The sequence below is a fragment of the Schistocerca piceifrons genome, unplaced genomic scaffold, assembly GCF_021461385.2.
Source record: "Schistocerca piceifrons isolate TAMUIC-IGC-003096 unplaced genomic scaffold, iqSchPice1.1 HiC_scaffold_522, whole genome shotgun sequence".
Lineage (NCBI taxonomy): Eukaryota > Metazoa > Arthropoda > Insecta > Orthoptera > Acrididae > Schistocerca > Schistocerca piceifrons.
The window spans coordinates 24783-44672 of NW_025728758.1; the positions used below are offsets into that span (position 1 = coordinate 24783).

At 40.2% G+C, this 19890-nt stretch overlaps 1 protein-coding gene across 1 annotated transcript in view; it reads right to left on the reverse strand.

The window, feature by feature from the left end:
* LOC124753079 (F-box only protein 21-like) overlaps nt 1–14767 on the reverse strand; it is a 29159-nt gene extending 14392 nt beyond the window's left edge. The window contains exons 1-4 of the mRNA XM_047249012.1: nt 14530–14767; nt 11834–12079; nt 11395–11560; nt 3964–4233 (exon numbers count right to left, since the gene is read on the reverse strand). Of these exons, the coding sequence (XP_047104968.1) occupies nt 3964–4233; nt 11395–11560; nt 11834–12079; nt 14530–14699 (852 nt within the window). The 5' untranslated portion in view covers nt 14700–14767. The remainder of the gene's footprint in view (nt 1–3963; nt 4234–11394; nt 11561–11833; nt 12080–14529) is intronic.
* Nucleotides 14768–19890: the final 5123 nt, after the last annotated feature.

Here is a 19890-nt window from a genome sequence, read left to right on the forward strand (position 1 = left end):
GCCCTTCGTCTAACATGCAGCCCTTCACTGTCTGCCCACCCCGCATCCCACATACTATCCCTCCCCTCTCCTCACCTGGCTCCTCCTTACCCCCACCCAGTCACCACTCCCATCATACACTGGTACTGCCACTTGCAGTGTGGTTTCAATTGCCTGAGAGTGTGTGTGTGTGTGTGTGTGTGTGTGTGTGTGTGTGTGTGTGTGTGTGTGTGTGTGTGTGTGTGTGTGTAGGGCGGGGGGGGGGGGGGGGGGGGGGGGGGGCGGGCACTCGACACTCTTTATTGTGCTTATCTGCGACTCAGCATCTCCGCTATGGTGCACAGGAACTTTCCTTTCCATCATTCCATGAACAAATAGCTGAGGGTGAACGGTGCTGATAAGACAATTCTCCCAGACCAAAGAGTGTTTTCTCGCCTGAAAAATCCCATACCACAATACTTAACAAAATGTTGCACTGTAGCAAGTATTTCCACGAAGGAACGAGTGAAGCCAACAGGCTGAGCCAGGTCCACATGTGGCCTGCAGACCCAGTCTGTCTGAAGTTTGTCACAGTGTAACCAGGCCTGGCCTACAGGCACTAGCACACAACAGCTTCATTTTGCTTGCAAATGGCTCATACCAGTGTCTTTGGGATGAGTGATTTGTATTCTAAGTGCATTTTTGAGGGGTTTAAGCATTCAGCATCATTAATTTCCCTTGTTAGTATTTCTGTTGCAATTCATTTTTCCTCACCCTCATAATTCTTTCACCCTCATAATTCTTAACATTGCTATAGTTTTTCTAAATAATGCTAGAGTTTCTCGAGAAAGGGTGATCTGTATCTTCACAGTGACCTTTAAATTTAGACTGACAATCTTTGTTCTCCAATGAACAAGCTGCCCTCTGTGTACCCGCCAGCAGCTTTGTGACTCATCATAACCAATTGTCATTTCAACTGTCCATTTTTTGGGCAGTGGCTGTCCACCTTAGGAGAAATTACCATGAACTTTCACAATGGAGCAGCCATAAAACTCCACAACCTTGTTTTCCCAATCTTCACTTCAGCTCCCTGATGTTCATGAAGCCCCAGTGAATGTTTTACTTTTAACAGTGCTAATAGTGCCTTTTTTTCAACACAGATAATAATAAAATGAGGTGGCACCACAGGTGGATAAGTTAACCACAAAGCTCAGTTCTGATTTGTTTCCACTAAGAAATATCCCATTCTGTTGCCTGCTGGTAGGGCTGCTAGCACAGGTTGCATACTTTCGCTCAACAATGCCCACAGGAATACTCTTCTTGGGCACTATAATTAAGGTCAAAGACCATTTTACAGAAATCTGCAGTAAGAATATTGCATGAAGTTCATAACCAAACTTTTTATGTAGTCTCTTCAAAGCCTCTGGTGAATAAGTTGAAAGCTGCAATTCAGAACTTAAATACCAGTAATAAAAACAGAGATCATGTAACTGTATTTCGTGTTCCGAATACAGTTTTATATTATGGTGCAAAAGTATACACAAAAGGTTGCTGTATACATCAGGCAGGAAGTTTGAAACACCCAAATATCGAAAAAAGAAGTAACAGAATATCTGATTAGCCAGCCTTATAATTTACGAGAATAATTAGCCCCTTGATTGTAAAATTTCATTTAACTATAATGATATGTACTGAGCAGATCTTGACTTTACCAGTATATACACTATTTGATAAAAAGAATCTGGACATCTATCTAGTAGTAGACATTAACAAGGGGTGTGCCCACCCTTCAACTTTACAACAGCTTGAACTCTACTGGGAAGCATTTCAATTAAGTGTCTGAATATACGTGGAGGAATGGCATCCCATTCTTCCTCAACAGCCAAAGCCAGAAAAAGTAGTGATGCCCAATGCCAGGATCTGAAGCGAAGTTGACGTTCTAACTCATCCCAAAGATGGTTCACTGGGTTCAGGTCGGGGCTCTGGGGAGGCCAGTCCATGTCAGGAATGTTATTATCCACAAACCAATGCTCCACAGATGCTTTATTGGAGAAGATTAATGTTTAATGTCCCGTCAACAATAATGAGGTCATTAGAGATGGAGAACAAGCACGGATTAGGAAAGGCTAGGGAAGGAAATTTGCAGTGCCCATTCAAAGACCCCATCGCAGCATTTGCCTGAAGCGATTTAGGGAAATCACGAAAAACCTAAATCAGGATGGCGTGTTTGAACTATCATTCCCTCGAATGCAAGTCCAGTGTGCTAACCAATGTGCCACCTTGCTCGGTCAGATGCCTTATTACAGGCTGCATTGTCATGCTGATACAGTCATCATCTCTGGATTGTTTCTTTACTATATGCAGCACACAATATTATAAAATGTGTTCTTATCCTTCCTCATTTAGCATTTTCTTAATAATATTAAAAACAGACCACATCACAGCCATGAAGGACACTCCTATAAAGTAACACCAAAACCACCATACTTCACTGCTGACATTACACACGATTGCAGGTAATGTTATCCAATCATTTGCCAAATCCAAACCCTTCCATTCGATTGCCACAGGGTATTGCCCAGTTCATCGCTCCAAATCACACTTTTCCTGTCATCCACTATCGAGTGGCATCATTCTTGACATCATCTCGTGTTGCTTAGCACCAACTATAGAAATTTGTGGTTTATTGTACCACATTCCTTTTAGCTCTTTACAGTCTCTGTGTCAGCTGGATTGCTGGTAGCACTTTGGAACTCTCAAGCAATTCCTTTAGCCAATTTCACATGGAATTTTTTTTTTTCAGTCGCCCAATGCAATGCTTGGCAGTCCCCGTCCACCAGTGTATAAGGGCTGCTTGGTCTCTTTTTAGCTGCAACTGTTCCTTTGCATTTCCACTTCACAATCACATTACCAACAGTCTATTTTGACATCTTTAGAAGGGATGACGTTTCGCTGACAGATTTGTTGCTCAGACGGTATCCAATGACTAATCTACATTCAAAGTTACCGAGACCTCCTAATTGACCCAATATTCTATTACTGCTTCTCTATTGGAAACACAATACTCTCGGCCTCTTTTTTATATGGGCGGTCTGCCTCACAACATGCAGTGGTCAATTGCGCACTACATAGGAGCGTCTGGATTGTAGAGGTCTACGTTGCATAAATGCTTTGTCTGAACTATTAGATAAAAAACAGCTGAGCAGAATAGGCAGAAGAGCAGTACATTTCTTTCAAAGCTGTTCTCCTAGTATTTATAAGCATGTACAAAGTAATCTAGCAGTAATTCCCATAATTATCACTGTGTAAGATCAGCACTGGTCATAATTTGTCATTACTATATTTGATAGAAGTAGCTAGTAGTTAATGTGTCCACATCCCTGAAGATATCTTTCACAATGAAACTGACTGAACACAAAATATGAAAGAATCTATGAACGAATGAGTACACTTTCAGGCTGAAATACTTACACCATTATTTGGCATGCAGTCTTTATCTCTCTTGTGTAATATTCCCAACAAATTGCAGAAGACAAAATTTCTATGGCTGAGTTGCTGCCTTTTTTGCAACATGGCTGAGAGCTAGGTGGTCTAACAGAGACTCAGTTCATAAAGCAGAACATCTTAATCTTTTCCTTTTTTAATGGAGAATTAGCCAAAGCATCATTAAGCAAATTGCTGAAGGTAATTAATTTGAGCTACATTTTACCAATAGACTTTGCAAATTAATTTCAAGTTATTTGATTCTAGAGATGAAAAGGCTTTAGAATAAAGAGCAATTAAAAAAAATATATTTTTTTGTCCTCTCCCCTCTCAACAGGTTCTAGGAACACACATTAACATTTATAACCAAAATATTCAATGTTTCATAATGACCAGTAACTGTAACTGTGAGCACACAAAATTCACCAATCATAACTGGAGCAAACCACTTTTCTCTAAATTTGCACCTTTAATTTTTGAGTTGCAGCCTTTTGCATGTGAGGAAAAACCACAAATATTTACCTTGTCAATGTAAGAATTATCTGCAGAATAATACATTGTACTGTTGCCATGGAATCCCATCTCCTGGAACAGAACATGGCATACAGCACTGAGGACTTCTTGTGATTCACTTGGCTTCCACTGATTATCTGGAATATTGCACTCCCGGAAACGGTGCAGGTCCTCAACAGATGCTGATAAAAGGGGATGATTCGGGTGTTCTTCTTGCAATACTTCTTTAGCACGAGCAGCTATTGAATCAAGCTGTGTAGCAATAGACTGGTATGGAACCTGTATTACAATGTAAATCATAGAACATGAATAACAGAAAATGCAGTCAAATAACTATCTGATTAAAGTGAGTTAAAAATTCAACTAAAAATATATGTGTATAAAACAGTCCTCAAGATTACACATTACAACACATTTATTAAAAGAATAATGCAATGTTCCTGGTCTTACATTCACTAAAATACACTCCCATGGTGCACAATGAAAACACACTTTACATATGGCGTACAATATAGAGAGAACTCTTTCTTGTTTAAATAGCGGCGACAAATATAGGGGACCAACTTTGTTTCATCATAATGGTTTGCTCAGGATTTCTCAGATGAAATTCCCAACTCCAATATTGTTGTATGTGAACTCTAGTTTTACTTCAGTAGTTTTCGTAGCTGCAGATGACTATTTCATTTACCACAGTGCTTAATGATTATTCCACAGTTAGCTAAAATTTACTGTTTGATCAACAATTCAGCAGGTTATAAAGTCTTGGCACCCCTGGACATTCCTTCATTAGGATCATCCCTCACCATTTCATGCCATGTCATTTTCTCTTACAATACCCTCAAATATAGATAAAACATCACAAAAACATGCTTCAAATTTTCACCCGAGTGTACTATCAACAAACTTGATAGCAACAACACATCACATTTCAGCCCATATTACATTAAGTATACTTAGCTCCATACATTCATAATGAGGAGATCCTCAAAGACAAAGAACATGTCATAAAACAAGAATACGTAACACCCTTTTAAAAGAAAAAGTTATCCTAACATTCCTTAAACAATCCATAAGTGAAATAAAACTCACAGTTGTGGAAAAAGGCAAAAATCTGAAACATTTTCATTTAAGAAGCAATAACAAATGTGTGATAGAATATGTAAATGTACAACACAGTATAGTTCTAATAGAGGGAAACATTCCACATGGGAAAAATATACCTAAAAACGAAGATGATGTGACTTACCAAACGAAAGCGCTGGCACGTCGATAGACACACAAACAAACACAAACATACACACAAAATACTAGCTTTCACAACCAACGGTTGCTTCGTCAGGAAAGAGGGAAGGAGAGGGAAAGACGAAAGGATTTGGGTTTTAAGGGAGAGGGTAAGGAGTCATTCCAATCCCGGGAGTGGAAAGACTTACCTTAGGGGGCAAAAAGGACAGGTACACACACACACACACACACACACACACACACACACACACACACACACACACACACACACACACACACATATATATACGGACACAAGCAGACATATACAGAGGCAAAGCGTTTGGGCAGAGATGTCAGTCGAGGCGGAAGTGCAGAGGCAAAGATGATGTTGAATGACAGGTGAGGTATGAGTGGCGGCAACTTGAAATTAGCGGAGATTGAGGCCTGGTGGATAACGAGAAGAGAGGATATATTGAAGAGCAAGTTCCCATCTCCGGAGTTCGGATAGGTTGGTGTTAGTGGGAAGTATCCAGATAACCCGGCTCCGTTAATTTCAAGTTGCCGCCACTCATACGTCACCTGTCATTCAAAAACATCTTTGCCTCTGCACTTCCGCCTCGACTGACATCTCTGCCCAAACTCTTTGCCTCTGTATATGTCTGCTTGTGTCTGTATATGTGTGGATGGATATGTGTGTGTGCGAGTGTATACCTGTCCTTTTTCCCCCCTAAGGTAAGTCTTTCCGCTCCTGGGACTGGAATGACTCCTTACCCTCTCCCTTAAAACCCAAATCCTTTCGTCTTTCCCTCTCCTTCCCTCTTTCCTGATGAAGCAACCGTTGGTTGTGAAAGCTAGTATTTTGTGTGACATCTCTGCCCAAACTCTTTGCCTCTGTATATGTCTGCTTGTGTCTGTATATGTGTGGATGGATATGTGTGTGTGCGAGTGTATACCTGTCCTTTTTCCCCCCTAAGGTAAGTCTTTCCGCTCCCGGGATTGGAATGACTCCTTACCCTCTCCCTTAAAACCCAAATCCTTTCGTCTTTCCCTCTCCTTCCCTCTTTCCTGACGAAGCAACCGTTGGTTGTGAAAGCTAGTATTTTGTGTGTATGTTTGTGTTTGTTTGTGTGCCTATCGACGTGCCAGCGCTTTCGTTTGGTAAGTCACATCATCTTTGTTTTTAGGTGGTACATGCAGGGACTTGGTGGGACAAGATAGAGCTGTTAGATGCTGTGTCGGGAGGGGCATTGGGGGGGGGGGGGGGGGGGGGGGGAGTCAGGAGGAAAGGGGAGAAGAAAAAGGAGAGAAATGTGGGAAAGGGAAGGCCTTTTAGTGTGTTGGTGGGATAGATAATGCGTGTAGTACTGGAGTGGGAGCTCAAAGGGGAACAAACAGATAGGTGGGGACAGACCAGCAAAGGTTTAGGCCAGAGGGGCTTCACAAACAATATGCTGTAGGGAAAGTTCTCATCTGCACAAAATTTGGAAAAACTATGGTTGGTAGGAAGAATCCAGATAGTGGGGGTTGTGAATCAGTCAAAGTGAAGCATATAACATTGGCAGCATGTTCAGCAACAGATAGTTCAGCTGTCTCTGGGCCACAGTTTGTCTGTGGGCATTCATGCAGACAGAGCTTGTTGGTTGTCATGCCAATGGAGAGGGAGACTGCAGTTGCAGCTTAGCTGGTCAATCACATGGTTGCTTTCACAGGTGTCCCTGCCTCTCATGAGTAAGACATGCCTGTGACAGGACTGGAGTTGGTGGCAGTGTGAATATGTAAGGGACAGGTCTTGCATTTAGGTCTAGTGCAAAGATATGAGCCATAAAACATCGAGTTGGAAGCCGAGGCAGAGTAGGGACAGTAAAGAATATTGCGTAGGTTTGGTGGATGATAGAATAGCACTCTGAGAATGGAGGGAAGGATAGTGTGGAGGATATTCCACATTCCATGGCACAGTGACATGTAGTCAAAACCCTGGGGGAGAATGCGATACAATTGCTCCCGACCTGGATGGTACTGAGTCATGAGAGGAGTGCTCCTTTGTGGACAGACAGTGGGTATGTGGAAGACAGTGACTGGAGAGATGTGGCATAGGAGGTCTGATTCTGGACAAGATTGGGAGGGAAATTTTGGTCTGTGAATGCCTTCACGAAACCCTTTGCATGTATGGAGAGGCCTGTATCACCCTAGATGCAAGAACCATGGGTGGCTAGGCCATATGGAAGGGACTTCTTGGTATGAGGTGGATCGCAGCTGGCCAAGTGGCGATTTGCTAGTGGTTGGTAATGCTTGATGTGGACAGAGGTACTAATGATGTGGATGTCAACACTGAAGAAGGTGCACCTAACAGCCCCATCCTGTCCCTGTACACTCCACCAGGCAGCACTAGTATCTTATCATCCATATCAGCCATCCCTCTCCACCTCATCCTGCCGTTTTCTTACTACTATCAACACCCCCCCCCCCCCTCCCAGCAGATTGCTGCTTCGTCAGACCCAGTCACAGCTGCACTCTTGTGGCCTGAGACAGTGACCATGTTTGTGCAAGTTGCGCTTTTTGTGTGTGTGTGTGTGTGTGTGTGTGTGTGTGTGTGTGTGTGTGTGTGTGTGTGTGTGTGTGCGCGCGCACGCGCGCAGGAGTATGAGTAGATGGCCACTGATAAATCCTTAAATCTTTGAGGCTTCTCTTAAATTGAGCTTTACAAGTATTTTAACAACTTCTTATGGCTGTGACAAGTTATTGAAAATGTGTTTTCCTGACTAATGGACACAATTTTGGACCAAAGAACATGAATGTAAATCTTGTAAGTCTTTTTTTTTTTTTAATTTATAGTATTAATTCCATTAATTAACCTGTTGGTACGAAAAAGAAAAAGATATGTTTCATTACACAATAAATACACTGCGAAGGAGTTGTTAGTATCCCCTGTTTCTCTAACAGACCACTGCAGCAAGTTCTGAGTTCACACCACAAATCATCTGTGTTACAGGTCTTTGGACTTGGAGAATTATTGCTTGGCATGATGAGTTGTCCTAAAAATGATCCTGCAAGACATTATGTACTGAAAGTACGTGAATTCTGTTAGTATTTCTTTTTATAAAAAATCCCATACGTCTGATAACACCTGCACTGCCAATGATGGTTTGTTTAGGAACTCCAGCAGTTCTGTGGTAGGCTCCTCCCAAATTAATTTACTATGAAGTGGTTTGTCCAAAAATTTAACACTGTCAACCTCTTCTATCTTGTTAAAATCAAACAATGGAAAATCCAGGATGAGATGTGAATATTACAAAAAGGATATAGTGGATATGCGGAGATTCAGACAGGCACAACAAAAACGTTGTCACAAAGTAAGCTTTCAGCCAAGGCCTTCATTGGAAACAGACAAAAAACGCACACACAGTTTCTGGCTGCTGAAGTCAGGCTGCAAGAAGAAGTGCATGATGGGACAAACAACCAGGTGGTGGGGGTAAGGAGGAGGCTGGGTCATGGAGCGGGAGGGATAGAATAGTAGGAGTAGGAGATAATGAAGTGCTGCGTATGTGGGAGCAAATGGAGGTGACGTGATGAGAGTGCAGGGCAGCTAGGTGCCCTACACCATCACCCACAATTACTTATCCTTTGGAGGCATCACCTACAAACAGTTCCAGAATACAGCTATGGACCCCACATGGTGTCACCCCATGACAACCTATTCATGGGCCACCTAGAGGAATCCGTCCTAACCACCCATTATCCCAGATCTTGCAGCTGCTTCAATTCACTGATGACATTTTCGTGATCTGTATCGAGGGTGAGGACACCCTATCTACATTCCTCCCAAACCTCAACATCTTCTCTATTTTTGCTGCTACATTTAGAAAGTGATTGTTAAAAGTACTCTCAACTTGGGAATTATCGGTCACAACATTTTCATTTAGCTTAACTGTTATGGTATCTTGTATACTGATTGGTTGTCCTGTGTGTAATTCGACAATATCGCATACAGTTTTAATCTTATTACCTGCATTATTTATTTCTGTCATGACATGCATACTTCTGGTTATTTTGATGACTTTCCTTTAAATGCTACAGTATTTTTTGTAGTATGCAAGTGATGTTGGATCTTGACTTCTTCTGGTCTTTATCCTTCTTCCTCTTACATGACATTTTAACTCCCTTAGTTGGACTTTTTTAATAACTTTTAGGAAAGCAATTTTCAAATACTGACACAAATTTACCACAAAATAAGTTTGACATTATCATCTCTTTCTACACATGCCTCACCCCATACTACCTATTAACTTAATCTTAAAACATTGTATCCTGTTCTCATTAATTAGCCTCAATTAACTATAAAAATGTTTATGAAAATCTAAGGCTTAAATATTTTTTAAATAAATTCTCATAAAGTAAGGATGTTGTTTACGGACAAATGGTAGCACAAGTTGGGAAACTTCATGGTCTGCCCACATGTGGCAGAAGGCAAGCTGTTTGCAGTTACACAGTAGTGTTAATGACTGATGTAGCTCAGATTGCATTTTAGAGTCATGAGAATATGGCTTTAAATATGTGCCATTGCTAAGTATGACTTCTTATATTAATTAAAATTAAAAAAAAAAACTAAAAGCAACAGCATTAAATAGAAACCTTTGAGGCCAGGGATGTATCTCATAAAATAACAAGCAATTAGCTAGTACTCAAACACAGAGCTGCCTAGGTGGTGCAGAATACGGGGAGGGGGGGGGGGTGGAAGCATCAGAGAGAGAGAGAGAGAGAGAGAGAGAGAGAGAGAGAGAGAGAGAGAGAGAGAGAGAGAATCTTCAAGACAAATTGAACATGCACACATCAGGTAACAACGTACAAGTATTTCTACCAATCACATAATAAACTTTTTATAAGGACTTTTGATTAAGAAATATGAATAGCAAGAGAGAAGCAACGGGTCAACCTAAGTTCGCAGTACCCTCCATCGGCTTTGATGCACGACTTAGCTATGATTTGTTACATGACTACATGTTTGTGTGGCAAATTCAAATGCATCATGTTTGAATATGACATTTTATCATCTGTGGTCCACACTAGATTTGAATGTCTATGTTTCAAAATTTTAAGTGAATAATGTTAGTGAAACATTGACTTAGTACTGCCTATTGCTGTGTTCTGGAAGTTTGTTTTTGTTGGTTTATTCAGAGAGTTACTTTCATGTCATTAGTTATTGGCTACTCATTTGTTTTTGGTTTCAGAACTGTGAAGTTCACTGTGTGGTTATTAGCTGGAAATTTAATTGTTTGCTTTTCCTATGTTACTAGTTATGGATGTTATGATGAAATTCACAATTTATAATTTTTATGTTGCTATGGGCAACAATATGGCCTCTACAAGCAATTTTCTGCATTTGTATGGTACGGCAGAATGTTTTTAAGTGTCAACGGCACGGTGAAGTAATGACATTGAGAAAAGGTGCTGCATCTCTAGTGTAGTAGAACATGTACACGGGGCAGAATTATTATGTAATTATTATGTAAGTGTGTTTTGACAAAAATATTATAAATGTTAATTTTTTTATTTATTATATTTTCATTTGGATATTGTGTCGATAGGCCAGTGGTTGGTATTTATGGGGCTAGGGTTAGCTGGATACAGATTTAATAAACAGTTGTTAGTTTGTTTCCTTTAGTGATCTGTGTGAGGCTGGGAGGAGGGTGGACAAGAGGGGGGCGAGTTTCTTAGTTGAAGTTCACAATATTCAGTTTTTTGTTTTTTTTTTTTTTTGTTGAGGATTTCATCTCAATTTTTGTATTACTTGTTTTAGTATACCTTCATTATAAGGATTCTCATACATTTAGTATGTCTAAACCCCTTAATTCCCACAGTTGTCCCATTAGTTCCATGTTATTTCTGCTATTAAACATTTTTCGCATTATTTGTGTGTGTTCACATGGTGTAACAAATGATGTCATGATTGCCAGGTTGTACAAGCTCAAAACAGATGTGTCTGCCAGACAGATGATGTCACATGTCAAAGCCGATGGGTGGTACTGCAATTTTAAGTTAGGTCGGTGCAACTCTATATAGTTTTGACAGTTGCAGGGCTCATCTGTTCTTAGTAAGAAACTTGGGAAATTAATGCGTCTACCAGAAATTTATATTAGTTCAGACATTTGTGTCCACCTCTGTTTACACAATAATATCTGAGTTAATTTATATTATTAAATGAAGAACTCAACTACTGACCTCTATAAGAGGTTGACACCATTGTGCTACCATTGTTGCCCCACGCTCCAGGATCTGGCGCTCAGGAGGTAATGCAATGAAATTCTTCCACTTCTTAGTCAAATGTGCTTGGCGTACCAAGCGAGTAACCTTCTCAGCATAGTACTTCAAAGTCAGATCTGTGCTACTGTAATAGAAATTCAGTACACGGTAACTTACAATATGTGCAAGATGTCTATGATGGCTGTTTTTTAATTTAGTGTGTCCTGTCACTCATATGAAAGTTACTTATCAGTGGGAAATATGCAAGGCAATCGTATAACATCAAGCCCAATAACTCCAAAGCACAATTTCTTTCGTTACTTTAAATTCATTTATGTATAGTGCATACAATGATATAAATCAACCATGTCAATAATTACTAAGGCTACATTAGCTACAGAAATGTTTTTCTACTTACACACTATGGTCATACAGTATCAGCATCAGTTCACTGATCATGAAAGGATAAGCATGTGGATGATGTTCCAGCAAAGCCCAAAAATCTGACAGCTGTGCATGAGAAATGTCCTCCTTTTTGTAAAACTTTGCAGACATTTGTGATAACAGTTGTCTAACCTTCCACCCAAAGTGGAGTCTGGTTTTAAACTCCGTTCTCCAATCAGCAACATAGTGCCGTTTCGAATTGCAGACAAGTCGTGGCCACCTTCACACACACATACCACTAATTACACACAAGATTCACAAGAACCAGGCATTATAAAATTTCACAGATACCATTAAATATAATTTAATCCTACAACCTTATGTTTTTTACCATTGAAGAAAGTAATATTGACAACAATGTAACATCACTGAATAGAAGCTACCATATTATCAGTTCAACTCTATGAATTGTTGCATAATTAGAGAGCTTAAATCAGCATCAGTACTTAGGTAATAATTTTGGGTGAATACAGTTAAAATATTTAAATGTTATGTTTTAAAGGTGAAATTTATAAAAATTTTTGTTTCATAAATTTACAACCTATCCCAAAATTCAGAACAATCACTATGAGAGCTCAAGATTAACAAATGCGCAGACCCAAAAATTTCTTCACTTCAAGTGCCATAGACTTTATTAGGAACATGGTTTCACATTTGGGGTTTCTTGAATCTTAAATATGCAGGAGTACATTGTTGAGTGCTCAAGCAAAATATGGTATCAACCAATCACTGACAGTTAAAACTCTGCTCACTTTCTATTTTAAGGAGAAGTACGATCAAAATAAATATTAAAAATATACACTACACTCATTCTACTATTATCTGAAATGGCAGACTGGCTTCTATTTAAACCAGTGAAATACACTCGATATGGATGCAGCTGGATGGAGTTATGCCACAGCCTGTTGTAGCCTCACATAACAAAAGTTGTTGCTCACTTACCTATTTTCAGGTAATGTAACAGTTCAACGCCAAGCTAACCGCTGGGTTCAGCACTCTCAGAATCTTATCAAATGGAGAATTCACATCCCAATCGCATTTTATCTACTGGATGAAAGGTCTTGTCATTATCCGAATAAAATCTGCCTTAAGATACTTATGCTTCTTTGGCATACTGAAGGTTATAACAAATCCTGCAATTCGAAGAAGTATGCTATTGATCTCTTCCACTAGATTATGTTCTGTGACACCTAGTTCTCCTTTCAGCAGATCTGAATGCATCTACACCAATTGTATTTCAGTATGTCACAACGCATTTACTGGAGTTATTCCAAAAATTGATAGGTTCTTCCAGTTCCTGTTTCAAGACATTCAACAATAGCAATCATATGAGCAAATCGTCTAGTGTTTGGACTGTGATATGACAGTGATAATCCTAAAGTACTCAAACAGAACAGTAACATCATCTTCTGACGTAGTTCAGTGATGATCCGACAGTACTTGAGTTGAATTACAAGCTGTATAGCTTGTCAAGATCAAATTTTCTTCTCTGACAAGTGTTGTTATATTATTCCTTAACTTATTCTTCAGGGCAGACTTCGAACTCTCCTAGACAGTCTGATAGCTTGAAGTTATTTTAACTGAAGCCTTTGATACCACTTCGCCTAGTCCTCTGGCTACACTAAAAATCGGCCAGCTATCAAAATATATATAGCAAAAAATAAAGGATGCCAAAAATTTGTCACTGTTCTGTTCTCTTCCTGTTTGCATATCTACGATATCACACACTATAATGGAGTTACACCACAGAACGAAGCCGATATCCCGGATCAGCTGAACTTTTGATTTCTGAAAGTGTTCTAAGTTCTACAAAACAAAAAGACAATGTTAATATCACAAAACAAACTGTGATGGTGCAGATAATATTCGATTTCCTAGAGGTCTTTGTAAATTCTAAAATTTGTGCAAGAATGATAATGAGTGGAATTTCGCTGGTAAAACTACATTAAATAAATAATTTTTGCTTGTCACTTGTGACCACTCAATATTATAAAATTTAAATGTTACTAGGAGGATGCGTGGGAACCCTATGATAAAATTACAAGCCCCGTTCAGCCCAAAGAAAACTTTATCAAATTATTCAAAACACTGTCGATTCTTCAACTTCAATGTGGCCATTTGGTGACTAAAATGATGGAATGGTGTCATTTTTAGTTCTCTTCCGTATAGTTTAGCTGCTTCCACTATACGACGTGTATCACTGATTTCTGCAATACAAATTATTCTGCGCCTCTAAATTCCGGCGAATGATGAAAACGCTTTTACTAAATACCGCTGCATTATTGCAGCTCATCAAACAATACATTAACATCACGACATACGTCTCCGTTAAACACATTGTGTGTGCCGGAACTACAAAATCACTAAATGTATAATTGTTGCACTCACATTCAATCATACTAACACGTAAATACACTGCACTAAGTGGGGAAAATAATATAATCATTCCTTGACTTACTCATTACACAACGGGCAGGAAAACAAAAATACTGTGAATCAAGTACAAAAATAGATCTTTTAACACTATTTAAATAAGACCTGTTCTAATTTAAGGACTGAAAATCAGCACCCGTGTTTCTTAATTGAATGACAGTATATTTTGCTTCACTAAATATTTGAGTTTTATTACCAAAAATTGGTATCTATTACAGTCCGAAGCGATGTACTCACGATTGATGAAACTTGATTTTCCACAGCTTATTGTTGTTGATGAGTAGGTTTCTGAATTTGGTACATGTTGCTTCAAAGTTGCATAAATCTTTCGCCGTTAAACATTCACTTTCTAGGATATGTTCTATTATCTCATTGGGTAAGTAAGTTATAGACAAAGCACCATCCATGTCAACTGACTTCAACCATTCATCTTCCCAATATTTACCCTTCTCAATCGCCCTGTCAAAGCTGCCTACCAAAGAACCTCAAAAGAAGATTTCATAGTTCCTCTTATTAAATCCGGCTAAGAAGCAGTAATCCCACAGACAACGAAATGTTGCACATGCATCCTCTGAAGTAATTCGTGCAGGCATACATGTACCCCAGCAGATTGTATGTTGCGAGCTTACAGAAACGCTAGAGGTGATTTACACATGACGTAAGTGTCAGTGGCACAATGTTAGTGTTCTTTAATTTTCTTTACCCTCTGTATGCATTATTGTCGTCTGCCATTGAGTTACATATTACAATTTTGAGTGAGTCTGTACGAACAGACTTACAATAGAGCTTCATTTACTGCACCTGATTACAGGTTATAGGCGCAGGTGAATAAGTGTAGTGTAGTGGCAGAGTTTTTTGGTGATACCGCTAGTAATAGAAAATTTGACTTTACCGTCATAGTGTTGGCATGACACAGTGGAACAATTAACGCGTAAGTATTTGAAGTTGTCTGGAAGGGACAATTGGGTTGTGTGAAAATTCCAAATGGAAGTAACATTCAGAGAAAAAAACCTTTTAGATATTATCAATGACATAGCTATTAAGCCTCCGAAACAGAAAGAATGCGAGGAGAAAACATTACTGCATAAAGACGTAAAGGCAAGGTACTTATTGTGATGCAGATGAAGGTAGCTCATGTAATTTCATATACATCACTGGCATGTGGACTAAACTAAAAAAAAGTATGAGAAAGAGTCAGCCGTGAGCATCCACCTACTTCCGTAAAGGATTTTCTTGCTCCAAGTGCTAACTCGGTGGTTGCAGTTATGACGAAAATATGAGAAATCAACACCAAGTTAAAGCAGGGGTTTCAGAGAAACTAATAATAACCAAGTTAGAATGAAATTTTCGCTCTACAGATTAAAACTGTGTGCCAGACCGAGACTCGAACTCGGGACTTTTTGCGGGCATGCGCTCTACCAACTGAGCTACCCAAGCACGACTCACGCCCCGTCCTCACAGCTTTAATTCCGCCAGTACCTCGTCTCCTACCTTCCAAACTTTACAGAACCTCTCCTGCGAACCTTGGGGAACTAGCACTAATGAAAGAAAGGATATTGCGGGGACATGGCTTAGCCACAGCCTGGGGGTTGTTTCTAGAATGAAATTTTCGCTCTACAGATTAAAACTGTGTGCCAGACCGAGACTCGAACTCGTGACCTTTGCCTTTTGCGGGCATGTGCTCTACCAACTGAGCTACCCAAGCACGACTCACGCCCCGTCCTCACAGCTTTAATTCCGCCAGTACCTCGTCTCCTACCTTCCACACTTTACATAAGCTCTCCTGCGAACCTTGGGGAACTAGCACTAATGAAAGAAAGGGTATTGCGGGGACATGGCTTAGCCACAGCCTGGGGGTTGTTTCTAGAATGAAATTTTCACTCTATAGTGGAGAGCACTTGCCCGCGAAAGGCAAAGGTCCCGAGTTCGAGTCTCGGTCCAGCACACAGTTTTAATCTGCCAGGAAGTTTAATAACCAAGTTGTTGATGTCATTGCCAGAGAGATATCAATATTTCTCTTCAGGATGGGAGTCTGTCCCCTTTGAGAAGCAAACACTTAACGAATTAAGTTCAAGATTGCTTATTGAAGAAGAGAGAAACAATGTCTGATCAGCAGGAGGCAGCTTTGGACAGTGTAAGCAGGCAGAAAAAAATTACTTGTTATGTTTGTGGCAAGGAGCACCAATTTGTAAAGGATTGCAAAAATACAGCGAAGAGAGAAAAGGGAAGCTACAATTATTGTAAGCAAAGAGGCCATTTGAAGTCATATTGCTGGTTGTTGAAGTCGAAGGAAGGCAAAAAAGGCTCAGGATATAAATGCCTTTTGCGTGTGAGTCAAGGAGTTAACCTAGAAGATTATTGGTTCATTGATACAGGAGCTAGAGAGCATATATGCAGTAAGAGAGAACTGGTTAAGAAACCTGACAGTGTGCAAAGATCAATGAAAGTGACTGTGGGTAACAGTAAACTTGGTGGTAAAATTTGGCATGGTACTGTGGAACTGTATGCATGGAACGGGGCAACAGTGCTTAGTGGAGTACTTTTTGTGCCTGAACTGAAATTCAATCTGTTTAAGCAGGTACTGCGTTGGACAAAAGTATGTGTTTAGTTTCAAACAAGGAACGACGTGAATTCTTGAACAGTGAAGTTTACCATCATCCAAATACCTCAATACAACGTATCGAGGTTGTTTTCCCTAACTGAAATACAATCATAACCGTCAATGGTTACTCTCACGCATGCTGTTACGCACACTCTGTGGTTGACAATAATGAGCTTCCATTGGTCAATATTGATAGTGGTCTGGTGAATTTGTGTAAACATGTTGAAAACTTGAATGTTTGGCATAAAAAAAAAAATGTGCCCTCAGAGCACTATACATATGAGGGATTTCTTGTCATGTATAGGAATGGACTTCGTTATCGACTTTGACACTTGTTAAGAGTGTCCGGTGGGTAAACAACATCGCTTGCCTTTCATGAAGTGGTAATACTCCACTTGAAATGGTTCATGCAGAAGTCTATGGACTGATGGAGATGCATTCGCCTGGAGAAGTGAGAAACTTTTGGTATTTGAAGGATGACCACTCAGTTTACCTCAAAGTATTCTTTAAGAAACAGAAGGATGAAGTTAAAGCTTTGAACAAGAACTTCACTGGAAAAGCTCAGAGAGAAACCAATCTGAATATTAAGCATGTAAGGAGTGATAATAATCTAGAGTTTATGAACTCTGACATACATCTACATCTACATCTACATTTATACTCCGCAAGCCACCCAACGGTGTGTGGCGGAGGGCAGTTTACATGCCACTGTCATTACCTCCCTTTCCTGTTCCAGTCGCGTATGGTTCGCGGGAAGAACGACTGTCTGAAAGCCTCCGTGCGCGCTCTAATCTCTCTAATTTTACATTCGTGATCTCCTCGGGAGGTATAAGTAGGGGGAAGCAATATATTCGATACCTCATCCAGAAACGCACCCTCTCGAAACCTGGCGAGCAAGCTACACCGCGATGCAGTGCGCCTCTCTTGCAGAGTCTGCCACTTGAGTTTATTAAACATCTCCGTAACGCTATCACGGTTACCAAATAACCCTGTGACGAAACGCGCTGCTCTTCTTTGGATCTTCTCTATCTCCTCCGTCAAACCGATCTGGTACGGATCCCACACTGATGAGCAATACTCAAGTATAGGTGGAACGAGTGTCTTGTAAGCCACCTCCTTTGTTGATGGACTACATTTTCTAAGCACTCTCCCAATGAATCTCAACCTGGTACCCCCCTTACCAACAATTAATTTTATATGATCATTCCACTTCAAATCGTTCCGCATGCATACTCCCAGATATTTTACAGAAGTAACTGCTACCAGTGTTTGTTCCGCTATCATATAATCATACAATAAAGGATCCTTCTTTCTATGTATTCGCAATACATTACATTTGTCTATGTTAAGGGTCAGTTGCCACTCCCTGCACCAAGTGCCTATTCGCTGCAGATCTTCCTGCATTTCGCTACAATTTTCTAATGCTGCAACTTCTTTGTATACTACAGCATCATCCGCGAAAAGCCGCATGGAACTTCCGACACTATCTACTAGGTCATTTATATAAATTGTGAAAAGCAATGGTCCCATAACACTCCCCTGTGGCACGCCAGAGGTTACTTTAACATCTATAGACGTCTCTCCATTGATAACAACATGCTGTGTTCTGTTTGCTAAAAACTCTTCAATCCAGCCAAACAGCAGGTCTGATATTCCGTAGGCTCTTACTTTGTTTATCAGGCGACAGTGCGGAACTGTATCGAACGCCTTCCGGAAGTCAAGAAAAATAGCATCTACCTGGGAGCCTGTATCTAATATTTTCTGGGTCTCATGAACAAATAAAGCGAGTTGGGTCTCACACGATCGCTGTTTCCGGAATCCATGTTGATTCCTACATAGTAGATTCTGGGTTTCCAAAAACGACATGATACTCGAGCAAAAAACATGTTCTAAAATTCTACAACAGATCGACGTCAGAGATATAGGTCTATAGTTTTGCGCATCTGCTCGACGACCCTTCTTGAAGACTGGGACTATCTGTGCTCTTTTCCAATCATTTGGAACCCTCCGTTCCTCTAGAGACTTGCGGTACACGGCTGTTAGAAGGGGGGCAAGTTCTTTCGCGTACTCTGTGTAGAATCAAATTGGTATCCCGTCAGGTCCAGTAGACTTCCCTCTATTGAGTGATTCCAGTTGCTTTTCTATTCCTTGGATACTTATTTCGATGTCAGCCATTTTTTCGTTTGTGCGAGGATTTAGAGAAGGAACTGCAGTGCGGTCTTCCCCTGTGAAACAGCTTTGGAAAAAGGTGTTTAGTATTTCAGCTTTATGCGTGTCATCCTCTGTTTCAATGCCATCATCATCCCGTAGTGTCTGGATATGCTGTTTCGAGCCACTTACTGATTTAACGTAAGACCAGAACTTCCTAGGATTTTCTGTCATGTCGGTACATAGAATTTTACTTTCGAATTCACTGAACGCTTCACGCATAGCCCTCCTTACGCTAACTTTGACATCGTTTAGCTTCTGTTTGTCTGAGAGGTTTTGGCTACGTTTAAACTTGGAGTGGAGCTCTCTTTGCTTTCGCAGTAGTTTCCTAACTTTGTTGTTGTACCACGGTGGGTTTTTCCCGTCCCTCACAGTTTTACTCGGCACGTACCTGTCTAAAACGCATTTTACGATTGCCTTGAACTTTTTCCATAAACACTCAACATTGTCAGTGTCGGAACAGAAATTTTCGTTTTGATCTGTTAGGTAGTCTGAAATCTGCCTTCTATTACTCTTGCTAAACAGATAAACCTTCCTCCCTTTTTTTATATTCCTATTAACTTCCATATTCAGGGATGCTGCAACGGCCTTATGATCACTGATTCCCTGTTCTGTACATACAGAGTCGAAAAGTTCGGGTCTGTTTGTTATCAGTAGGTCCAAGATGTTATCTCCACGAGTCGGTTCTCTGTTTAATTGCTCGAGGTAATTTTCGGATAGTGCACTCAGTATAATGTCACTCGATGCTCTGTCCCTACCACCCGTCCTAAACATCTGAGTGTCCCAGT